Source organism: Thunnus albacares, chromosome 14 (genome assembly GCF_914725855.1).
Source record: "Thunnus albacares chromosome 14, fThuAlb1.1, whole genome shotgun sequence".
Lineage (NCBI taxonomy): Eukaryota > Metazoa > Chordata > Actinopteri > Scombriformes > Scombridae > Thunnus > Thunnus albacares.
In genome coordinates, this window is record NC_058119.1 from 18,411,413 (window position 1) to 18,435,413 (window position 24,001).

The following is a 24,001-nucleotide window of genomic DNA, read 5'->3' on the forward strand; positions in this document are numbered from 1 at the left end:
CAAAAGTATGTCAGACTGAATTTCTGCACAGTGTACTACTGAACTCTTGTTGTACCCCGCGTGACGTTACGCATGCACATTCAGTCACACAAATGCTTTATGTTCTCATCTCAGGGGATTAAGGAACAGGCCTAGACCTTAGAAGTACAGTAAATAGAGACGCAGCGTGCTCTTCGAGTCTTCCTTTGGTGATAGCAGGAGTGTGAAACCTCAAATAACCTCTCCCCTCCCCTCTAACACTCCCTCTTTACTCCATCTCCGCATCTCCTCTGTGGGCTTGTAACATTTATTGGGCTTCACAGGAAGCCTGCTGGGCCTGCTATAATACAGGCATGCTCAAGTTAGGCTGTGGGAGCATTAGGGACAGCCTCAGTTGTCTGTGGGAGAAGAGGGAGGAGAGCTGGGAGAGACGCCCAGAGAGCAGAGGGAATAGTGACTATGATTCCCACATTCTGCTTGAAGCCACCGGTGTGGTTTATTATATTTCATCCTATGCTATATATACATCCCCATACTGTTTGCCTCCCAAATGAGCAGTCTTTTAAAAGCTAATTAGCATAATTGGCTTCTAACTGTACAAATTTTACTTTGGTAAAAGTTAAAAGGAGTAAGATGCTATGTTTAAGAGAGAAAGTGGAGAGGAGGAGGAAAAGCAGCACACTGCAATGCCAGTTTCTGACCTACTATAGTATATTAAGTGAAAGAGGAAAAGAAAATAAGTAGTGGGAAGGACAGTTTCATCCTGCCAGTGTTTTTTTTTTTAACTCAATTCCTGTCTGGAGATATAGTAAAGGCTGAGTTCCTCATAAACTGTGAGAGCATGTATTATTGATGCTTGGTTCGTGGCTGTGGTCCTATTGCAGAGGCCCTTTTGGGGACAGTGCATCTCCCCGTAGGAACAAGAATGAGTTTTTCCTCTTTCTCGGCAGCGCAGTCCACAATCTTTAATAGTGCAGCACAGTGTGTCCGAGGCTCTCTTGCCTTTGTTGCAGAATTGAAACATTATTGCTGTGCTTGAATTATTGAGGATATTACAAAGCAGTTTTGACCCATGTTGCTGACCCCGCTGCCTGCCTGCCTGTAAAACAAAATCCACTGTGATGTTTGTAATGTGATGTAAAAATTTCTTTATTCGAGTCAAGGTAATTTGTTCTGATGATCTTTTTTTACAGGAAGTAGTCCAGACAAGACTGAACAGCGAGAGGATGCGGCTAAACCAGAGCGATATGGGACAACTGTACCTCTGCTGCTGAAGGGCATGGAGCGCAGACCTCTCAGCCAGCTCACGTCTGGGGTAAATACTCACAAGGCCATTTAGCAGAACTAGCTCAATGCTTATAACCTGGCTCAGACTGCAGCCTAGCTGATGCCAGTGTGCTTCTAAGAGCTCAGCCAAGTACAGATGTCTGGCTTTTTGTTTGACATAACCACAGTATATACTTCACTCCCCTGTTGCTTGATTTTCTTCAGTAGAAAGTCCCCTCCTTAGCTCTGTTTATCCTGTGTCGGTTCCCTGTTGTGGTTTCTCTCCTTTGTTTTGAATATGTCCTCTTTTGTTTGTTCTATGCAAGTTTGCCCTGTAGGCGATACATATTGTGAAATTATTCCAGCAACTCGTCAGCCTTTCGGCAATTCTACAAGTCAGCGGTGCTCAAACCTGACGCTGTGAGAAAGATTCACAGTAGCGAGCGAGTGAGCATGTCTTTTCTGCACCATAAACTAGATGTACATACAATACAGCGCATGTGCACAGTTAAATTAGTGCACTCTGGTCTCACGCTTGTGTTCTCGGGGAAAACCAGCGTGTCCCACTTACTACAGCTGGAAAAGAAGCTGTTTGAGATTCGGCATCCCCCACCACAACTTCAGGAAACTTTTCCAGAGGAGGGAAATGCGTAGGTGTTGAGAACTCCCTGAGCAATCAAACATTTTTCCTGGTGCAGGGAAGTTACCATCTGAAAGACTTGTTTTTTCCAGCCAGTTATATGCTCCTTGCTCAAAGTCAGTCAAAAAAGAAGGGCAGTGATGTTAATTACTTTAATTGTCTATCAGCAAACATGTCAAATGACAGACAGGAGGGAAAATACATCTTAAAGCTTTAAAGCATAATTAAGTTAAAGAATTAATTATGTACCCTTTTTTCACCTGACATAAAGCTTTTTTGTTAAGAAGATATAGTGGTTTTACAGTAAGCCATCTACAAACTGACCCTTTCTCAAATTAAACTGACCGCCAGGGCAGCTAGTGATTGTTTTATCAGAGACTGCACTAAGAATTAAACCTCTCAGGATAACAGATTTATTTAACTGGTCCTCGTGCCAGTGGAAGGTTATCAAGCAGTCGTAAAGTATTGCAGAGTCATTACTTACAGTCTTTGCTGGATGGGTGACGTGACATCACACACACACACACACACACACACTGACTCTCAGAGAGCTGAGGATCGCCTGGAAAAGAAACTGTATTGGCCTGAAGGCATTGGTCAGCAGACCTAAGAAATGTCACAGTGAAAGAGGCCTGGTCTGAAATATAAACTGATGATAAATGTCTATTCCTCACTGTGCACATCTAATATTTTATATTCCTCTGTGCTAGTACGGACATATCAATCATTTTTCTTAACTTTCTTAACTTTTTCTTTTTTTGTGCTCATGTTGTAAGAATGGTCTAATGACACCATGGGCTTTAGGGTGTTAATACACTTTGTTTCAGTCTGATAACAAACAATTCCCTGAAAAGCATCAAGTCATCTTAGAGCTATTTGTCGGGAAATTGCCATTTTGAGATTCTATTAAGGAGTAAATCTCAAAAATGACATTTGACATTGTGAGAAAAATCTCCATCATCTTCATTTCCTTGGTTCATTCTGCCATAAATCAGTCATACTGAAACACTCACATCAGAGTCATCACAGTCGTTCCTACACTGTAATATTAAGGACATAATGTGTAACTTCTCCGCATTAAAATGTCTAAAAACAACTAGACCCATGTCATATATTTTGTTGAGTAATTAAATTATCCCAAATGTTTCCAACAATGTTCAAACCCAGACAAAGCTGTAATTTTAATTAAGGTCATGGTCCGTTTCATTTGGTCGCTTGTCAATGGTGTCAACTATTTTTCCACCAGAAAAATGGTTAGGCCTGGTGGGGAGGGCTGGGGCACAGAGTAGCAGAATGAGATGTCTGTCCTCTCTCCTGCTCTCTGCTGTCAACACACATAGCTGGAAGCGAGCAGCTGCTCTCATGTCTCCCTTGGTCTCGGTGCTTCTTTTCGGCAGAAACTCTCCCGCTCTCTGCCTGTTCAGCCTGCTCTTGGATGGTAGACGGGTTGCTCCGATAGCTGCAGCCTCACCATCACACACACGCTCGCTCTCTCTCTCTCTCTCTCTCTCTCACCCGCTACACACTGAGCTATTCCTTAAAGGAGCTACGCTACATCTTAAATATATATATTTTTTAAATCCCCAATGCTTAAACCCAACGGGGGGTCAACCCGTGCCAACAGGCTTGCAATACACTGGTGGAAACCCTGGCGTCATATTCCTTCCACTCCCTCTACTTGCTACAACTTCCGGGGAAGCACGGAAAAGACCAGATGATACATCAGAGAGTGAGGAATTTCAATATAGATCTAGCTTACTACGATGTGCTACTATTACAAGTGGCTCATGCCAGCCATCAAGCTAATGTGTACAGTAACATATGTGTATATAATGGTAAGTTAACTTAACGTTAGCTAACATCACTTGCAGCTATTTCATTAGAATGAAATGATATGATGTGAATATAGCTTTAGTACATTACCTCGTCCGTGAACATGATTTCGCCTTTCTTCTTCTTCTTCTGTCTGAGTCACGTCAGATCTGTTTTCAATGGTGGTTGTTTACCAATGAAAACAACAACTCCCATGATCCCACACGACTTCAAGACGTCATCAAACTTCGTCTTTTGTTATTATAGATTATTTTGTTGTTTTGATTGAAAGACCCATAGCGGCAGATATTACATACTGTGCGTTTAAGTCTTTGAACCAAGGTCAAGTCTTACTATATTAACCCTAACCCTGGCTGACAAATATTAAACGTATGTTCTTCTGTACCAATTTATTTTTAACAGAAACCAGCAGTATGGAGATGTGGATAGAGAACTTTTAAGTTGTGCATCAGTAAAAGCTAGAGTCCAGTTTACCTACTTTTGTGTCATACACAGACTTGGGAAGTGTAGGATGTGGCAGCTCTCTTCCTGTTCCTCTACTACTATTGTGCCTTGCCACATCCTGCTTTGTATCGAGCCTGTGTGTCAAAGTAAGGCGAAGCTTCACACAAATGCTGACCCACAGGCAGGATGGGTGAGATCCAGGCACCACCTGAACACTCCTGTCATCTTTTTGTGTTTCAGAGTTATCCTGCGTCACTCCAGTTGCTGGTACGTGCTGAAGGTGAACAGCTGATCCTGGTGCTGGAGAAAAACGAGTGAGTTTTCATCTGATTCATTTGAATTTCATACTCACTGTGGGCACTAGGAAAAAAACTAGATATTTATTATGTTAATCACACACAGAGAGCCGAAAGATAAACCCACGCTCCCAGCTATGGCATACTAGAGTTACTGTATATATGCAAGAGGAGGAGAAGTTGTATGGGTCTGGGCTGTGATATAGTGTATTCAAGGAGGGAGAAAATATTATGTCCCCTAGTGATTGGATTCTTTTATGGTTCAGTTTCTCTGAAGGGCCGAGAGATGAAAGCTGATAAAGAATAAGGCAGAAGAGAGTTCTGAGGATATGCTTGTCTTCCCCTCCTTTGCTTTCCCTCTCCACTCCTCTCATCAATCCACTCCCTTCCAGACTGCGGAAAATAACACCGTGCACTGTGAAACAAGGGGTGGGGATCATGTGGAGTTCATAAATATGTAGATACACACACATACTCACGCACAAACTGTTCCATATAGAGAGGAAAGATTGCTGTACAGCCAGAAAAGAAAGAGTGCGTACAGGCCAGGTTACATGTCCGGGGAAATTTACAATCTCGCAAGAATGATGGCATCGCTGACTCAGGTCTTGTTTCTGCCAATGTTTCTCATTCAGTGGAGACATAATATTTTATACCGCTGCTTTGGAATACAGATATTGACACTAGATTGATTGACTTGGTCTACAACTGTTCAGACCCCATCACTGGTAACTCTACTACAAACACAGATCGGACCGCTGAGATTTTCAAACTGCGGAAAAAGTGGAAGTTTGGAAAATGTACAACCACTGCTAAGATTTATTCACATATTCATTCTCTTTTCCATCTGTCATATAATAGTCAACACCTGTAAAACTACATTTAGAAAGATTTAAACAGACTATTATGTGAGCCGATGAACATTTAACTTATTAAACCCCCCTCCTCTTGTCTCATATCACCTCACCCACAACATAATAAGGTACTCTGCCAACAAAATTCAAGTAACCTAAAAAAAAAAAAAAATGTAAAAAACACACTGTCCTGACTGACCCTTCCCAATCCCCGTTCTAAATGTGACCTCTAGTGATCCCAGCATCAGCTGTGAGTCATCCGTCACCAGCCTGAGGCCCGGGAGCATGCTGCCATTCCCATCCGGCCTGTTCCCTGTCAGGCCAGATGTGTCCTCTGATATTGCCTCATCAGTTCAGCCAACTCAGAGCAGGTGGTCTCTGACCTCTACATGTGTCTGCTTTGTCTGGAGCGGACAGAGAGATGCGGACACATGAAAGGAGAATGTTAAGGGTGTGCGGACACCTGGAAGTTTTTCTTAATAATTTACAGTAATATTTTATATCCGGCATTTGTCTTGCTCCAATATGCATGTCTGTCTTCCTACATAAAACATCCGCACATTGCACACTTAAAGGTTATTTTAACCAATCCAGTGTAGCTGCATAACAAAATGTGGGAGTTTAAAGTTTGCCAGTTTAAAAGTTTCTATAATGGCAGCACTTGAGAGGTGTGGTACATAAATGTCTTTTTTTACCCAAAGCTGCCCTCCTGACTTCACTCGCTGACGCACGCAGTCAGGGTGGATACCTTCATTAGATATTCCTCAAGGCTGCTATTTATTTTTTCTTGCCAATCTGTCGTTTATGTTTAATGCTGCAGGGCTGCTCGTTAGGAATGAGTTTTAACAGAGCTCAAATGATGCCTTGATGATCAAAAAATGCCTTGATTGGCTCTCATACTGGGCTTGAACATGCAATGTTCTTGCAATAATGCATAGCTCCTTTTTAGCAACAGCAAAATCTTATGGGGTTAGAATATTTTAAACAGAACCCATCCTACTGGCAAATCATTATTACAAAGGTATTTTGAGCAGCCAGTGAATGTTCAGACCTTCAAATATGAACATGAATTTAGAGGGAACACATATGTAATTATGTGTAATACATTATCTGTCTGATGTAATGGCCCAAAATAACATCTAAATAAGCATGATATTGCTTTTAATAATCATTGAAACAAGCAGGTGAGGAACATACAGGGGACATATAGTGTGTGGAAGTTATTTAACTTTAAAGACGATGTGATATAAGCATTCCTAACACTGAAGGCTTAGAGGTAAAAAGTTGAGGAATAACGGGAAAAAGTACAAACAGCCATTAAAGTTGGTGTACTGGAAGTGAATAGATCTGAATGCGGAGAACTCATAGGATTGGTAAGTGGTGCCTCTTTGTGCTGAGTTATGGCAGGTTTTCTGGGAAGGCTCATCCATTTTTGCTTGAATCTGCTGAGCCTGTGCAGTTTACTCATTTGGCACCGCTACAGAGCACACCTGTTCCAAGGCCAGTGTGAAATGATCTTGGTCCTCACCAATATAAACACGCTACCAGATCCAATTAATAAACTGCTGTTTGTTAGCCGCTTGGCCCTGTCCCAGGAAAACTTGGCTACAGCGAGACAAGTATGGATCTACTGAGGAGAGAAATCAGTGGGGGTCTTGTGCGAGTGTGTGTGTGTGTGTGTGAGTGTGTGTGTGAGGGGACTTGCTCCATAGGTAGCATGCAGCAAAACTGAATGTATTTCCAGAAAGTCAGAGTCTCTGTGTTTTTGTACATCTTGTAAATGTAGTGTTCATTGCACAGATGCCTCAGCTAGGATCAAACTGTGTGAATGAAAAAAATACTACAGGCAAATGAGTTGTTCATGTATTTCACAGACTTGGGCTCACTTTTAGCAGGTATCACCAGGGGTGTCATTATCAAAGTTGTCAAAAGAAGAGCAAAGCTCAATTCAGGATGTTTGCAGATGTCTGTGCCAAAAAAGTCAGTTCACGGTAAATGTTTGTCCTTTTTCATTCTGTCTCAATTTTGGCTCCACATTGGGAAGTAGCTTACCTTGTCATGTTTTTTTTTTTCCTTCAGAGCAATGGGAACGGCTATGTCATATACAATATTTAAGGCTTGACGTGTTGTACAGTGCAAACAGTGCTGGACAGACATGCAGACTTGTGCCAGCAGCGGGTGCTTTGATGTATAGCATTGATCAATGGCACAGTTGGCCAGCTTCAAATGATTAATGGTGGTCGTATGGGACATTCCACATTAGTCTTGATTAAAGACTTCAATAGCTCTGTCTGGGGGACCAAGGTGCTTGTGTGTGTGTGTGTGTGTGTGTGTGTGTGTGTGTGTGTGTGAGAGAGAGAGAGAGAGAGAGAGAGAGAGAGAGAGGTAGTGAAATACAGCAGGGCCCACTTAGTAAAGTTTTCTACAGTTAGTGTCATAATTTCTGGTTTCTAAGGTGTGGTATTGTTTAGGATTTTTTAATATTTGTGCCGATAAGATACTTGGGTTTCAGTATTGATTCCAAAAATTTTTTTGATACCTTACTTTGAGAACATTTTTTTTCAATAAAACACTTTTTTTCATTTATAGAGATACTGTGTCACTTTTGATAAACATCAGCCACTGTGGTCACAAGTGACAATTATGGGATTACGGTAAATCTCAGAGAAGTGAACAGTTTTTCAAAAACTCAGTAATTTCAGTTTTACGGCAATATTTACTTTAAGTTTGATAACAGTAGCTAACATTAGCCACCACAAGCTATTGGTCATACCAGACCAAGTAAAGCTGTAACAGCAAAAAAGAGTGTATTATTAGTTCAGTTTTTCATTTATAAAAGGAAGAATATGTTATTTCTTCTTTCCAAGGTTCTGTGTCCTTCATCCTGCTTTAACAAAAGAGTCCTCAAACTCAATGTTACATCTACGTCTAAAAACATCAAAACATTAAAAAAAATTGTCTAAAACTGATAATGGTTTTGATTTAAATCAGGAACTATTTAATTTTTTTTTTTTTAAAAAAAGGTTCAGTGTGTGAACATTTTGGTCAGTACCAAAAAGTAATGGGAATTGACACCCATCATTTTCATTAGAGAATACATACACTACATTAAAGTGCTACATAATGTGAACAACTGAACTGTTTGTGAAGCACTTTTCTGAATGTCGTTTACTTTAGAGCGCACAAGATATATTGTCATTGTCAGTCACTTCAGTCTTATTCAGCTGTTTTTATTAAAATACCCTTTTTTCTCCTTGAAGCACAATATGCTGGATTTGTTCATACTCTAAGCAGCTCTCTGCAGAAGACCACGCGTTTCCCAATGAGAACATTTCCTTTCATTCTTCTGTGGCAGGAAAGAAAAGAGGAAAGAGCCCTTTTGAAACACATGGCCACATCTAAACAACATCATTATATTTTTGACAAAAAATCCCCATAGCAACATCCTCCGTGTGTTTTCTATGGGAAAAAAAGATGCACTCCATTTCAATAACAGCTGACAATGCCAAGATCTCTCAATGTGTGGTACCGCAGAGGAGGTATATTATTACACAGTCCGTTCAATGAGGAGAGGCTCAGGCCAGATAAAGACAGATCCCAGGTTTCCTTTGCACTTTAATTGGATCTGTCAAGAGTATGAGATAAGTTGAACTGTACATGGCTCTGTCTTTCTGCTGTGCTATTTATGTGGAAAAGAATTGGTGACTAGCTTGGTTGGCTGTCAACTTTGATGTATGTGTAACTACTCAGTAATGATTGGTTTCCATTCAGTCTAAATAAACCTGTGCTGACCTAATAACCTGATTAAGGTCAGGAACTCGATGGATGGTTGATGTTCAGCAGAAGCAAACTTCCCTTTGTACACTTTGGCAGTTCACTTCTTCCTCTTCTGCCTCTCCTCCATCACTCCCACTTACTGTGTTCCCGCATGTCTGTGATCAAGTTTTAGTGATGCTTTCTTCCTGTTCCATGTCCCACTGTTTCTCTGTCTACATTCAGGTTTTCTACCCCCCCGCACCCTCCCCTTTTCTATTTGCTGTATCTTTCTATCCCTTCCTCCCACGCTCTCCACATGCATGCTTGTGTTTTCACCGAGCAGCTCCTCTGTCACCATGCAACCTGAGACCCTGTCAAAGCCACCAGTGGGGAATGTTGGACCTCAGGCTGCTGTTTGGTGCCAACACATGTGTACTTAGACTTCAGTGCCAAGTCTCTGTGTGACTTTACTTTGGATGCCAAGGCATTTTGTTCTGCCTGTCGCAATCAATTCATACACCATTACAAGGTTAAACACCATCACCTACAACCAAGGGGTTCCTATCAGCTGTTTCGCTGCACTTTGCATCATTGTGTATGCCAATTATACTCTGATTTCACATTGTGAAATCAGAGAAAATCGATTTCTACTGTATGTTATATTTTTGCTGACTGAATGCAATGCAAGAAAAACATACATTTGGGAGGACACTGCATTGGCCAATCAAATTCGTGGAAGCTAAGTGCCCATTCCTGGTAGAGAACAGCTAATTTCTTCATTTTACACAGCAATTGTCGCAAAAGAGGATGAAATGCTGCTGTGATTACTTTCCACAGTTATAAAATCCTCCCTCATAGTATTGAAAACCATGGTGCAGTGTTTTAGTGTTTCAAATCATCGCTGGCACCTGAAACAACACACCCCCACCAATAATGCAAGAGTTTCACACAGTGGCAAAACTATGGTTGAGTACAGTGGCTAGAAGTCCTTTACCTGCCGCTGGCATTTTGTCAGTGTCACGCTGAGCAACAAAATACTTTGGCAGTCAGCTCCTCTTTCACACTGTGTGCATGTATGCAATGACAAGTATCCCAAAACACACAGCTTGTCCGTTTTAGTATTGATCTGATTGTGACTTTCGCCTCTTTTTCCCTGATGACATTGCAGTTGTAGTTTTTGTAAAGCTTAGAGCACATAGTAATCGCATTTTGCCTCCTGCCATCTTTAATTAGTTGGCTAAAGAGTTTGTGGATAAAGCAGAGCGCCCTTGGGGAAAGTTGCCCAGTCTTGAAGGACAATAAGAGAAAAAAAAATAAAGAGAGAGAGAGAAAAGTCTTAGGTGTTGCTCAGGGAAAAGATTAGAGTGGTAGTCTTTTGACCGGTGGGATCAAAGCCAAGCATTGGAGCCAAGCTAGCTCAAAGTCTCTCTCATAGTCTCTGTATTTTTTTCACTGTAAGTCTTTCCCTATCTTAGGTTCACTTTCTCTCTTTGCCTCCCTCGTACCTAAAAGTGTGATTGATTTTCCAGACCCAGAGATCTCAGGGGAGGATCAGTATTTAGACTGTTTTTTTTGACTGAGCAATAGAGTAAGTTATTTTAACCATAAAGCAAATCAGATACTTCTGGCCTGTAGTAAAGTGTCTGGATGACGTTATTCACATACTCATGTGATTATGTAACTTAAACTGACTTGTTTAACCTTGTTTAAGGTTAATTACTATACCACTCCCTCAAACTGTGTAGTTGGAGTACAACAGATAATGTCAAGAATTGTATGTGTTCCAGTTGTTACTGGAATTGTGCTCTCGATGAAACAGTCAAATAAGACTCTTTTGTGTTTTACACTAATGCAGTATGTCAGCATATGGCATCATCTATTTGTTCACTGCTACAGACTTATTTTTAGGGGCCTGCAGCAGTAGAGAGGATGAGCACTTAGCAAATATGGTTGTGTATGGTGTATGTGTATCTGTGTGTGTGTGTGTGTGTATTTTCATTTCTCATTCATGCAAGGGAACATTGAGTGGAACATTGCCCAATTTTAACTGCTTTTAACCTTACGTATACTGTACAGAGGGTGGGGTCACCTGTCAAGGGTGCCAGCTAGCAGAACAATTAGGATTCTGTGAGCCAAGTGTTTTCTGTTTTGTTTTTGAGCACTTTACAGAGAATGAGAGCCTCCAAATGAGAGCTCAGAGGTGATGCATATGCAGCCTTGTTCTCCAACTCCTTAAAAAGGCAGAAGCTCTTTTTTATTTTAAATTAGACATATACTCTGTATGGTATTAGTGGAATGAACTATTGCGTTGGTGTTGGTGAACAGAAAATCTATTATCTGTGTTGGAGTTTTTGATATGTTGGAGTGGGGCTGCAGATGTTGATGGTACATAATATCCGTATTTATCCCGGGCATCATTTATCTGCATCAGCATGAAACACATCCTGGAGAGCATGGTACATGAGTGATTACATTACCTTGCTGCACACAGATAGATTTCTCAAGATAATAAAATGCATCTGTGAACTGTACATTATAATGCACTTACATGCATTTGTCTATGACAGGATGTAGCCATTAGTGTACAATTTGTCATCAGATTATATTTCCTGCACCAGGGAATCAGCCTGCAGTAGACTGTTTCATAATCGTGTTTCATACGTACCCTCCCAGAACCCTATTGCCATAAAAGCTTGATATAAAAGCTTTAATGAGAAATCTTTTTCAAAGTAGAAATTGCTTTGCGTGTGATTCACCTCCTCCTTTATATTTCAGCAAGGCACAGAGAATGGGTCCTTTGTAGTGGACCCATGAGAAATAAGGACTATTCTGTGTTAGACAGCACAGCTCAGCATCTGTTTCACACTCTCACTGGTGTTTATCTGATGTGGTTAATGCCAGCAATATTGCTCACTATGCAATGTTTCCTTTCGTTGTACCTGAGTCTTCGTTTTCTCTCCTCTCTCCTCTCTCCTCTCCTCCTCCACTCTCATCTCTTTCTGCCCTCTCTCCTGCTCCAGTCTGCTCTCCTGCTCCAGCCTACTCTCCTGCTCCACTACTCTTATGCTTCACTCTGCTCTCCTGCTTCGCTTTGCTCTCTTACTTAACTCTGCTCCCTTGCTTCACTCTGCTCTCCTGCTTCACTCTGCTCTCTTGCTTCAATCTGCTCTCTTACTTAACTCTGCTCTCTTGCTTCAATCTGCTCTCCTGCTTCACTCTGCTCTCTTGCTTCAATCTGCTCTCTTGCTTCAATCAGCTCTCTTGCTTCAATCTGCTCTCCTGCTTCACTCTGCTCTCTTGCTTCAATCTGCTCTCTTGCTTCAATCTGCTCCCTTGCTTCACTCTGCTCTCCTGCTCCACTCTGCTCTCCTCCTTCACTCTGCTCTCCTGCTCCACTACTCTTATGCTTCAATCTGCTCTCTTACTTAACTCTGCTCTCTTGCTTCAGTCTGCTCTCCTGCTTCACTCTGCTCCCTTGCTTCACTCTGCTCTCCTGCTCCACTCTGCTCTCCTGCTTCACTCTGCTCTCCTGCTTCACTCTGCTCTCCTACTCCACTCTGCTCTCCTGCTTCACTCTGCTCTCTTACTTAACTCTGCTCTCCTGCTTCAATCTGCTCTCTTACTTAACTCTGCTCTCCTACTCCACTCTGCTCTCTTGCTTCAATCTGCTCTCTTACTTAACTCTGCTCTCCTACTCCACTCTGCTCTCTTGTTCCACTCTGCTCTCCTACTCCACTCTGCTCTCCTGCTCCACTCTGCTCTCCTGCTTCACTCTGCTCCCCTACTCCACTCTGCTCTCTTACTTAACTCTGCTCTCCTACTCCACTCTGCTCTCTTGTTCCACTCTGCTCTCCTACTCCACTCTGCTCTCCTGCTTCACTCTGCTCTCCTGCTCCACTCACCTCCTCTACTCCTGCCTGTCTACTTGTCAATAAGGTTATATTTGAGAATGAGTAACATTAGATAATTCTCTCACATCACAAATATTTGATCACGCAACCAGTAAGAACAATAAAATATTATTATAGCCACCACTAACTTTACATATTTTAGAACTAGAAGGCATTTCTTTCCCTTCCAGATTTTGGGGCATAGCTAAGAACCTTGCGCCCCTCCCCAGCTAAGGTAACATTATCTGACTATCTTCCTCATCAACATCAAGCATCTTTCACTTCTTGGAGAAATTGTTTAACAAACTGCAATCAGGAATATTTTAATACATAGCTTATATAAACATTGTTGGCAGTTATTTTATCAACGTTTATTGAAGTAACAATACAGGTATTATGATTCACTGAGTTTGCAAACTTGGAACATTATTTCATGATATATTATCAATATTAATAATAATTAGTTAGCCATGAACATCAATAGAGAATGCATTTTGAATGTTTGTTTAAACTTTAAAATCTATCTAACTTAATGTTAGCTGGTTAAATCTACCTTTTTTTTTGTTCTCCGACAATTTATCCTCTGCCTTGTTTGTAACTCTGCCTGAGAAGAAAATGCTGTACTCGTGCTGTTGTTTATTTGGTTGTCATGAGTTCACAAGTTATTGACGTCGTTGACGTGTTCCAGTTGCTTATCCTCAAAGTGGAGAGAGAGCAGACGACTGTTCGTTTGAGTTCAATGAAGAAGACAGCTCCACAGAGTCGTGTAATCAGGACCTCATAACATTTCATAAAACAATGAAGCAGCAGCGGCAATAATTTTGCAGCAGTCGGCCGCTCCTGCAAAATGTATATAACAGAAACACAGCTATGCCATCAGGACATACAAGCGATATAAAATACAGATTATTATTAGAGATTATTGAGCTGCTGATGCTGCTGCTCCTGCAACACTTTAGATTGGCATTATCTTGTATGTTCCAGATCCGTTCAAATGACAGTCTGTTCCTCTAACATTACATATATGTTCCAACTAACATCATAAACACACATCACCCTGCATCTATAACATACATTGCAGCCTCTCAGGTCTCGGGCAGGTCACATACTGTTTTGCTGGTTTCAGCAAAATATGACAAATAGCTTTGTCAGTGAACAGTTCGAAAGGTCAGGAGCGTTTGCATACACACACATGATATAGTTCTGTACAGGCACAGGCACACAAGAGGAAGTGTGTGTTCACAATAAATCCAGATGTGCCTTGGAAAACAAGGTAGAGAGGAAGTGCATCACATGACATCACTGATAGAGGGGAAGTTTTTGCTTTGCAGCCTCCACGTTGAACTTGACAACACCGGGACAGCAGCACAATAAATCCATGGGCTGTGTGTATAAACACAGGAGCCTGTGGGAACTTTTGTCTATGGAAAATAATACAGAAACATACAGTTGCGGGCAGATTTGTTGTAGAAATAAATCTGGTGAGAAGCAGATAGATGTATACTGTAAGTGATAAATATGTTCTTTTGTAACAGAAACAGGAAATCTACAAGAAAATTGTAAACATTTATGGGTTATATTTATAATTATGGGAAGTGTGTCATATGGTTCAACTGGTAAATGTAGTGTTTAATGGATAATTCAGGATGATTATAACTGGGGTCTTTTTTATAGTTTTAGTCACCATTTGTATCAGCTGTGCTCACCAAAGTAAATGCTGAGATCTGGGACGGGACAAAAAAATATGAGCAGTCAGATGATCAGACAGGTTGTGAACAAGCCAACAGTTTAGCCAGATTATCTAAACTACTGTATTTGAAGGTAAAACCCAAAATCCAAAATGTTGTAATAATTCCTCATTACACAGGAAAACTATGACAAATACAATAGCTCAAAGTTGAATCAGGAATCAGTCTATAAACTGTGATGGGTGCCTAAAACAGACTGTTTAAATTAAAGCCTTTTATAAAATCTTCACATCTTATTAATGGACCCATAATTTCCAAAATTGCCATCAGCATGCTTATTAGAGGGCCCACATTTAGCGATAGAGACCATAATGATTCTTGTTTTTTTGGAGCCAGCATCTAGCGGCTGTCGGTGGCTTCAGCCTCAAGCCATGGTAGTTGCTGTTTGGGACAAACTTATAAAAATAATACCCAAGTTGTAGTAAACATGAACTGTCCTTTCAGGTTATTATTACCTCACATCTCCAAGATATCATGTATCTGTGTGGCACACATTGTTGAAGCGCAAACTCTTTGAAGATCAGTGCCATTTTTTGTAATCCCTTTATGGACCTTATTGAGAGAGCACTGGTTTTTCAGCTGTTGTATCCAGTGGTCAATGGGTGAATAAATGTATTGTGTACACATATACACTCTAGGCTGCTCACACTGGCCATTGCTATCAGAAAAATGTCAAGTGTCTTACAGCTGGATCCCAAACTCAGGGCACTGATTAACTTAAAAGCACTTTGTTGTTTTACCACCCGTAGCTCGTCCAATAATTGACATCTCCCGCTCAATACCCAGCAGCCATGATGACTCACGTTACACTGCATCAGCATCAGTGACAGATTGCTCACCCTGATCCTTATGTTAAAATGATACATCATCGCCAAGTGAAAGTTTCCATCTCCACCATGTTTGCAAGGTAATGGGGTGGAGAATGACAGATTGTATGCTATTATCTTATTGGAGAATCAGCGCAGCATCCATGAAAGTGTAAAGTGTGGGTTTAATGACGTGAGAAGTTTTTTAAGAGGAGGGGAAGAATGCTTCATGGGCTCTGAGACTGATTAGCTGATGGTCTGGGATGTGTGCAGTCAGTGGAGCGACGGCGTGTTATATTTAACAGCACAAGTGCTCCTCACACTGCAAATTTAAAGTTGTCAGATTTTAGGATTTCTAAAATTAACAAACATATGGATGGAAGGACTGTGGGAGTACAGGAGATTTTATTGATATGCACCGGTTATTTCATGTTTTTTGCAGGAGGAAAGCAGTGACAGAGGAAGATAAAAATAAAAGGAAAGAGAAGAAAAATGAAAGACAAAAACATCTGCTCAGCTCTTAATTGCATATTTCCCCTGAAGACAAAAAAGTATGGCTGAACAATGAGGCTGCCCAGGGGAGCCACCATAGATTAATTGGACAGATAGGAACCCTCTGACATTAACATTTATGCATTTGTTTACTCTTTTTCAATGAATAATAATAGGCCACCTCCCTTGAAGATCCCTAGTCACTCATTAGTTCCAGTGTGTAGCTTGTTATGGATGGGAATACTGAAGCAGCAAAAATGAAAAAAACAGTTCACCCCAATACCGGGCAGGCATACAAAAACTATTTCCAGAGGTTGTTTAGAATACTTCTTTCTCACAAACTTTTAATGAAGATTTGATGCCACTGCACACACTTGTTATCCATATATCAGCTACAGTAGAAGGATATTAGTTTGTGATCTTGAGGAGGTTAACGGGCCTTTTGTATTTTGTTTGGCATGCATGCAAATAATCAACCTGGGGGCAAAAGGCGCAAAAGAAGCAATTTACCATATGATATTTTTTTCAGTATTTTGTTTGTAGTGATTAATCTTAGAAGATTTATCATTGGATGATTATTGAGGCGCGATGTGCCAGGTTTTCTATTGGCATTAGCATTTTTAAAGGAAAGAGGGAAAAACACTGATGGTTACAGGTGCTATCTCTCCAGTACTTGAAGTACAATGTTTACAGGAAGCTCTGTGAGATGTGTATTGATGGCTATTGATTGAGGTCAATGAGCTGTAAACCTTGATTTCTTTCTGAAAAAGTAATACCTCCTTGCTATCACTTCTTTCAGAAAATGACCCAGATTAACTGCAGATAATGTTTCAACAAGAAGCTATTGCAATAGAGAAGTGATGATGTAATATTAAGGACTAAAACTACACACCTTTTTTCCCTCAAGGAAAATAATGTGGGAGCAGGCAGCTTGTGCTTAAATGATTATTATTTAAAAATTAAATTAGTAATTTGTCAGTACAAGAGAATTTTGCCAGAGCTGTAAAAAACTTTTCATGTCTTTTTCATGGGAGTTTAATTAGTCCATATATTAAAGAGATGTTTTTAATATCTCTTCTTCAACTTGTAACTGTTTGGATCAGTTACCACAGCAGATTTATCAAGAATATATTCAGTGCTCTGCTATCAAGAGCATGTTTTTCTAACAGCTCACCATATAAAGAGTTTATGGTTCACTGCTCGTCAGGGGTGGTGATGTTGCCTCCAGGCATTTCGAGTTAGTACCATCATCATCCAGCACCCAGAAATACTCAGTGCTCCTTTGTTAGGGTAATAAAGTATTCATACCTTTACTCCTTCAGCCAAACATTTCACATTCACAACAGTCTAATGTTTAGCTCTGAAAGCTTGGAGCATTAATTACAACAAACAGCATCAGTGGTGCAATATGTGCAGAGGATACAAATGCCAGCGGCCATTTTTGCACAAAATGGACATGTTGGGGCCTGAGTTATAGCAGCTGACCCAGAGAGAATTTAGACAATTGGCCTGGATTCATATACAGGGTTAGCTCTTACAGTAGATGAGCGCATTTTCCCTTCCACTGATTCGACAAACCATTCCCTTTAAAGGGTGCAGGGGGAATATGACATCATGCTCTTTATACAGTTACGAGGAAAAATATGTTTAGTGTGGGATTCATTTTATTGTGTTAAATATTCCTGACGTTTAGGCCAGCAGCTATGCAACGGTTCATTCTTTAACAGCTCTGCTTAACCTCACAGCTGCTTGCCATGTTGTGGTAGAGCTTCAGTACAAATTGCAATGTTTTACACCCAACCTGACGTGTACTTTTATTAAAAGTATAAAAGACCGTTTGGGGCTTGACATTATAGTACTTTTAATGCGCGTTTTGCACCTGCAGCCTTGCATTTTTACTCACATTCTGCTATCAATTCTTGAAGACTTTTTAAGACTCTATGCTAGTAAAAAGCGGCACCAGTAAAAACCCCTGGGTGGTAAAAAAAGAAAAATCTGGAAACATAAAAGATAAGGTTACCATTGGTGTGCAATAAAGAATATAAAACACTTTGGAGATGTAAAGAAGATACGCCAGAGGGAGAAGGCATATCCAGTGGAAAGAAATTGACTCCAGTAATCTATGTATTCTTCTACATGCTAGAAAAACGTCCGACAATTTATGCACAATCCCACGCTATGGAAAACCCAAATTTATCTTCAGGCATTTGTTTTATACAGTCTGTCTTTCACTGTGCGCTTTTTCAAGTGCTATAAAGTGATCAGGAGAGTGGTACAATCCAATATAGGTACCTGCAGTACATCAACGTTATCAAAATGTCTCCTTTTAGAAGGATGCTTTCTATCTCCTCTGTCACTGACCATCAGCAGCCTCCTATCCCCCAAGGAGAAAAATCACGTGACCTCACTGTCACTTACTATCATTTCCTTTTATAACTCTCTGTCAACCCCCGTATATTATCTTTTAAAGGGGCCTACAGTCATTGGTAACAAGTCAAGCAGTTATGAGAAAGATCATATGGTCAGTGATGTAGCTCAAACAGGAAAATGTCATTTGAATATATTATCTGCGAGGTTCATACAGGCGTTTGCGTTTTCTCACGAATGCCTGCGATTTTGTTATTTTTAGATGGTGCGTAGAGAGAGATACAGAAAACCTTCACTAGCTGTACCACTATACAATGAATCATCATTCACCTCTGCTTTTTAATGCAGAGAGCCTTGTTTCTCCCTCTGCGGTTTGCTTTACTGATGTGATGACTTCACTAGCCTTGGGCACCACATCACACACAGAGCTGTGAGGCCTGAGGTGAGAGAGACAGACAGAGAATGCGGTTTGAATTGAGTTTACCCTCTTGGTGATTGAATGGCCTAAATGCAGGTTTTCATTTGGATCTGAAATGAATGTCAACAATAAAGTGGAAGCAAGTTACAGAACTCTCCCTCATCACTGAAGCTTGTATGTTGCAGGTCCAACCACTCTATCTGAGTCATTGGTACATTTTGTATCTGCGAGGCCATTCTGGATCTTTAACCTCTGAAAACAACTTGGTAGAAATGACTATTTATTGTCTCAGGATTTGGTTTTCTATCTTTCTTTCCCCTGTGATCAGAACGTTATTTCAGGAAAAGTGGCGTCATCTGGGCCTTTGTGAACTCACTGCAGAATGACTTAAAGTGAACGGCCGACTCTCTTTGGGAATTCTTACTAAGCAAAGACGGATGCCGACTCATTAAGGAGCTATCTTTGCTTTGGTCAGTCAATATTGAAATAGGCTTGGCCCATCAGCGTGCTTGTTTGATATTGGTCTGCTGCCTGCTAGAGTGTTCATACTGGAAGATTTTAGTCTGCTCTCTGATTAATGTGCCCTTTTAGCCTCGCTAGCAGCATGGCTCCAGCAATGGCGAAGCCGGTCAATCAGTCAGTCAGTTGGTCAGATGGTCAGTCCGTCTGCCACTTTAGTCTAGACTGAAATATCATCACAAATATTGGATGGATTGCCATGAAATTTTGTACAGCCATTCATCATCATAATGACTTTGGTGATCCCCTGACTTTTCCTGTCAAAATGTTTATTTGTCAAGTGAAATATATCCACATCCACTTAATGGATTAGCACACAATTTGGTGGAACCATTTGTGGTTCCAAGACAAATGTTTCATATGGACTTTGGTTGTCTCCTGATCTTGTATCTAGCGCCACCATGAGGTTGATTTTTGGTTATAACTTAACTTTTTCTATAAGGCTATCATCGGGTCAAACTTTGAATTTATCCAATACTTTCCATCAGCTACACCAATCTGTACTTTGTAATGCCAATTTGCAAATGTTTGCATGTTAACACTAGCTCAAAGCACTGCTTTTTCCAATAACAGCCTCAGAGACTTTTTTACTTTTGCGTGCTGGATGATTTTGTGCATGCTACTTATTAATCTTGATGCGTCTTTAATTGACAAGTTTCCACTAAATCATTTTCGAGATGTAATTGAAGAATTTAAGGACAAAAAACATTCAGGAAAGGCTACTGCCAAAATGATAACAGCTTTAAAGTTGACTTTCTAACCTTGAAAGGCATGAATGAACAAATCGACTATCACAACATACAGTTATGTGTGGTTGCTACCAAGAGAGGAACAAGTGTAGACGAGTAATCTTTAACAAAACGAGAGAAGGGGAGTGAAGGAAGGCACTCTTTTAATTCTGCAGTTCAGGGGATTTTACTGTTTTGCTCCCTCTGCTCCTCCCACCCTCATCTCTGTCTCTCCCTAGTTTTTTTCTGGCTTTTCTGGCTTTGTACACTCCAGTGCACTGCCACAGCCAAGCCTAAGCTGAAGGGACACTGAGCTGTATGTAAATCAATTTGGAACACAGCCGTATGTGGAAATAGAATTAGAGTTGTCAACCACACCTCTTTAGTCCATCCTCTCTTCTTCATCTCTCTCCCTCTGTAGTTGTCTGCTCTTTTTCAAGTTAGGCATACAGTACCATAAGTAGCAGCTATAGGAAGGCTTAGGGTTAGGCTCGTGGGGGAGAGGGGATTAAAAGAAATCACTGAAGTTAGCAGTCTTCAAAGGAAGTACAGAGACTGCAAGAGCAGCCACATTTCTCTCAAATGGTTTCATGCTCAAGGGGCTTAGTGTAATGGTGAATTATTACATGAGGCATGGAGTCACATATATGTAAATGAGGTTCAGTGCTTTAAATTTGCACAGAACATTGTACTCTCTGTGCCCGAGAAAAGGATAATATTAAAAACACTGATTCATGTAAACAACTTGTGACACATCCAGTTTCAGTTTCATCAATTACACTGTAGTAGCGAGTCTGTGTCTGCTAGAGGTGATTTGTTCTCCTCAAATAAAACTCATAAAAACACATGTTTGGTGCAGCAACAACAACAGCTCTATCTGCTATAATTTCAGATATGACAGAAAGTCATATCTGTCGGTTTTTTTCATGCGGCAGAAAATGGAAGACAGATTTTGTATGGTCCTCTGTAATGAGTTTTTCAGCTGTGTCCTTGTCTGTATGGTCTCTGCATTGTGGTCGCCATATCTCTCTTCAGCCATTCATTCATAGATTGATGTGTAGGTTATATGTCTGCAATCCACTTATATATGTCAAGACATGGGAAGGGAACAGGAGCACATGAAACATTGGGGATCAAAGGTTGAAAGGCTGAGGACAAATCACAAAGACCATGTACTGCAAAAACACTTATTCTGTTCTTGCAACAGATGATCTTTGCGTGGGTGTCTTTTCATTTAGAGCTACTTACACACCTTTTCCAAGCACTCCTAATTATTTTAATAAAACAATGCAAGTGTAGACAACGTAGAAGCCTCAAAAGTAAAGTCTTGAAAGCTATTCATCTGGCTTTCATAAGTAATTCATGCAGTAAATTAATTTTATGAGAAATTTGATTAATTCTGAAGAGCAGTTTGTAAGATCCTTAATAAAAGAGATGGAAGATTATTTTTTAAGACAAATAACAGTATTTTCTGCCTCCCCAAAGTGCTATTAAGGAGCCCCTCATTCATCACAATTAACCTGGGTGATTGTTAGTGCATCGTTAATTAGATGTTAGAGTGCGTCTAATGAATCGCAGCACACACTTAGGAGCGTTGAATCAATGGTGATTGACTCTAGCAATTGCAGGAGCTATACATAACATCTTTGAAAGAGAAAAACACTACATTTTTCAGTCAGTAAAGTATAAATTGTTAATAATCAGTTCACAGGACACCTCATAAAGCATTCTACCATATAATCTACAATAGAAGTTGTGGAATAAATTGACAATTTGAGGCTGAGACCTTCATCCTCCTCATGCGGGGTGATGGCAGATGTTTATTAAAAAAGAAAGTCATTTTGCAACTTCAATCAGAGGCTCTGCATTTCTGTTCCATTCATAAATTCCACACCCGTCTTTCAGGCCAACATACTGGAATTCAATTCAAAGCAGCATTCGAGGAATTCACACTGGGCTTCTGGTGAGAACTGTGGCCATTTGCAGACCAATTATCATCTGCTACTCTCCATATAGATCGCATTTGATTGGCTGCATGTTCCTTTTTGTACAAAAATAGGGATTGATGTAGGCTGTTGTTGCCAAGAGAGGAGGTACAAGCACATGTAAGTATTCTTGTATTCAGAGACAAAGTGCTCCCTTACACAACTGTAATGTCATAGGTGCAGAGATAATGACATTCTCTGTCTTTTTGAAATCACAATTCCCACAGTAGAAATAAAATCCTGTTTTTAATTGGGTGTAGTCAATCTAACAGCCTAGATTTATTTCTCTGTATTGGGGCAGTAAAAAGGCAGAAAGGGGAACATTAAAGAAGAAGAGAAATGGGAAATGGGTCATCTGGTCATCAGCAGGATCATTTTCAGACGCATAAGATACTCAGTCCCACACCACAGAGCCAAAGGGTAACCGGCGAGGGCAGAGGAAACGCTCTTCAAGCTCACAGTAAACATTCATGGCCTATAAACTCTGTGTACTCTTGCCAAGGACTTGATTACAGGCAGATTCCATCATGTAAAACCCGCGGCTTTAATACAGAATGTGTCTTAGTACCAGGGGCCACTCTGCCCTAAGCTGGCTTTCCCAAACATGCCTCCAAAATACAGAACAGGAGCATTTGCTGGGAATTACCACTCACATGACACAAATCCCGTCTCAACTGCATCCTCTATTGCAGCAGTTTCAATTTGCCTCCTTGTCAGTAACAACATCATATGTTGAGTCGGTTTTATTGGAAAGTGGCTGTTTATCAATGTCACTTTCTAAATGCTGCTTTTGCAAGGTAAGTATGAAGATGCATATTTTGTGGTTTTTCATTATACCACCCTCTGATGTGTCATCCATCTTTAATGAGACATATCTCGCTCTTTAAAGTGATTACTGGCTGCTGGCTTATCAGATTTGGTTTAGAGCTCACTAATGGCATGATAAGGCACATTAAAGCGATAATAAGCATTTAATGAAGTTAAATGTGGTCAGGCCTGGGCCACGGAGGATAGATCCTTTTTTAAACAGGTCATAAAAAAATTAACTTTAAATGTCCAGATAAGGGGGACTTCCGGAAAGATGGCAGAGAGAGTAGGAGCAGGAGCATAGTTAACTAACACCCTCAAGTCAGTAAAATAAACCCACAAAATACATGTACACTCAAAAAATAAGTCATTGGATGAACTCAATTAAATTGTGGGCAGGATTTCCATCCAATGAATATGTGTAGCTACAACTCAAACTAAGTACATCCATGCAATATAATTTAATTGAGTTAGTCCAACTCATTTTATATCAAATACAGCTAAGGGATGTCCATTTATGTGTTAAAAAAAATCTCTTTCTGTTGCTAGTTCTCTGCATGAGCACACATGACACTGGCCTTGGATTTAGCTGTTTAGCATGACTTTTGTATTTGTGTGATTTAGTAGCTTACTCCATGTATTAAATATACACAGGTAGCCTGTGCTTGGACATGGATAGTAATAACAACCCATCTACCCAATGCCCATCAGTCTGCCTAAAATTGAACTGTATTCTATGCACTGCCACATTCAATATCCTAAAAAGGAGAATAAAGAGAATTACCACATATCACATTGAATAAATGACAATGATACAGATCAGCTTGTGCCAGCATTGAGCAAGTAGCCTATTGCTCACCATCACTAGGAGGCTGCAAGTAGCTTTGTAACACTGATCAAACTGCAAAAGATGAGATAAACGTATTAGAGGTGTGAGTACAGGTGCTGGAATACTTGCCAATAAAACCAGATAAAATGTTAACATTTAGAATGGACTAGCAATCATTTTACAGCAACACACTCTGCCATTTATTAAAATATCAATTAATCATCATAATGATATAATTCATGATAATAATCTTTAATTCATCTGTGTGTTTGAGTTTGCACCATTTTGGATTCGAATTATAGAACTATTGTGTCTCAAACAGTACATAAACGTAAGCAAAATAT

The 24,001-nt window shown here is 40.3% G+C and overlaps 1 protein-coding gene across 2 annotated transcripts in view; it reads left to right on the forward strand.

Annotated features, from left to right (window-relative positions):
• The window catches only part of adam12b (ADAM metallopeptidase domain 12b), a 93,008-nt gene that overhangs the window by 16,201 nt on the left and 52,806 nt on the right, over positions 1-24,001 (forward strand). For both annotated transcript variants that reach the window (XM_044373057.1, XM_044373058.1), the window contains exons 2-3: positions 1,173-1,294; positions 4,403-4,476. In XM_044373057.1, the coding sequence (XP_044228992.1) occupies positions 1,173-1,294; positions 4,403-4,476 (196 nt within the window). The remainder of the gene's footprint in view (positions 1-1,172; positions 1,295-4,402; positions 4,477-24,001) is intronic.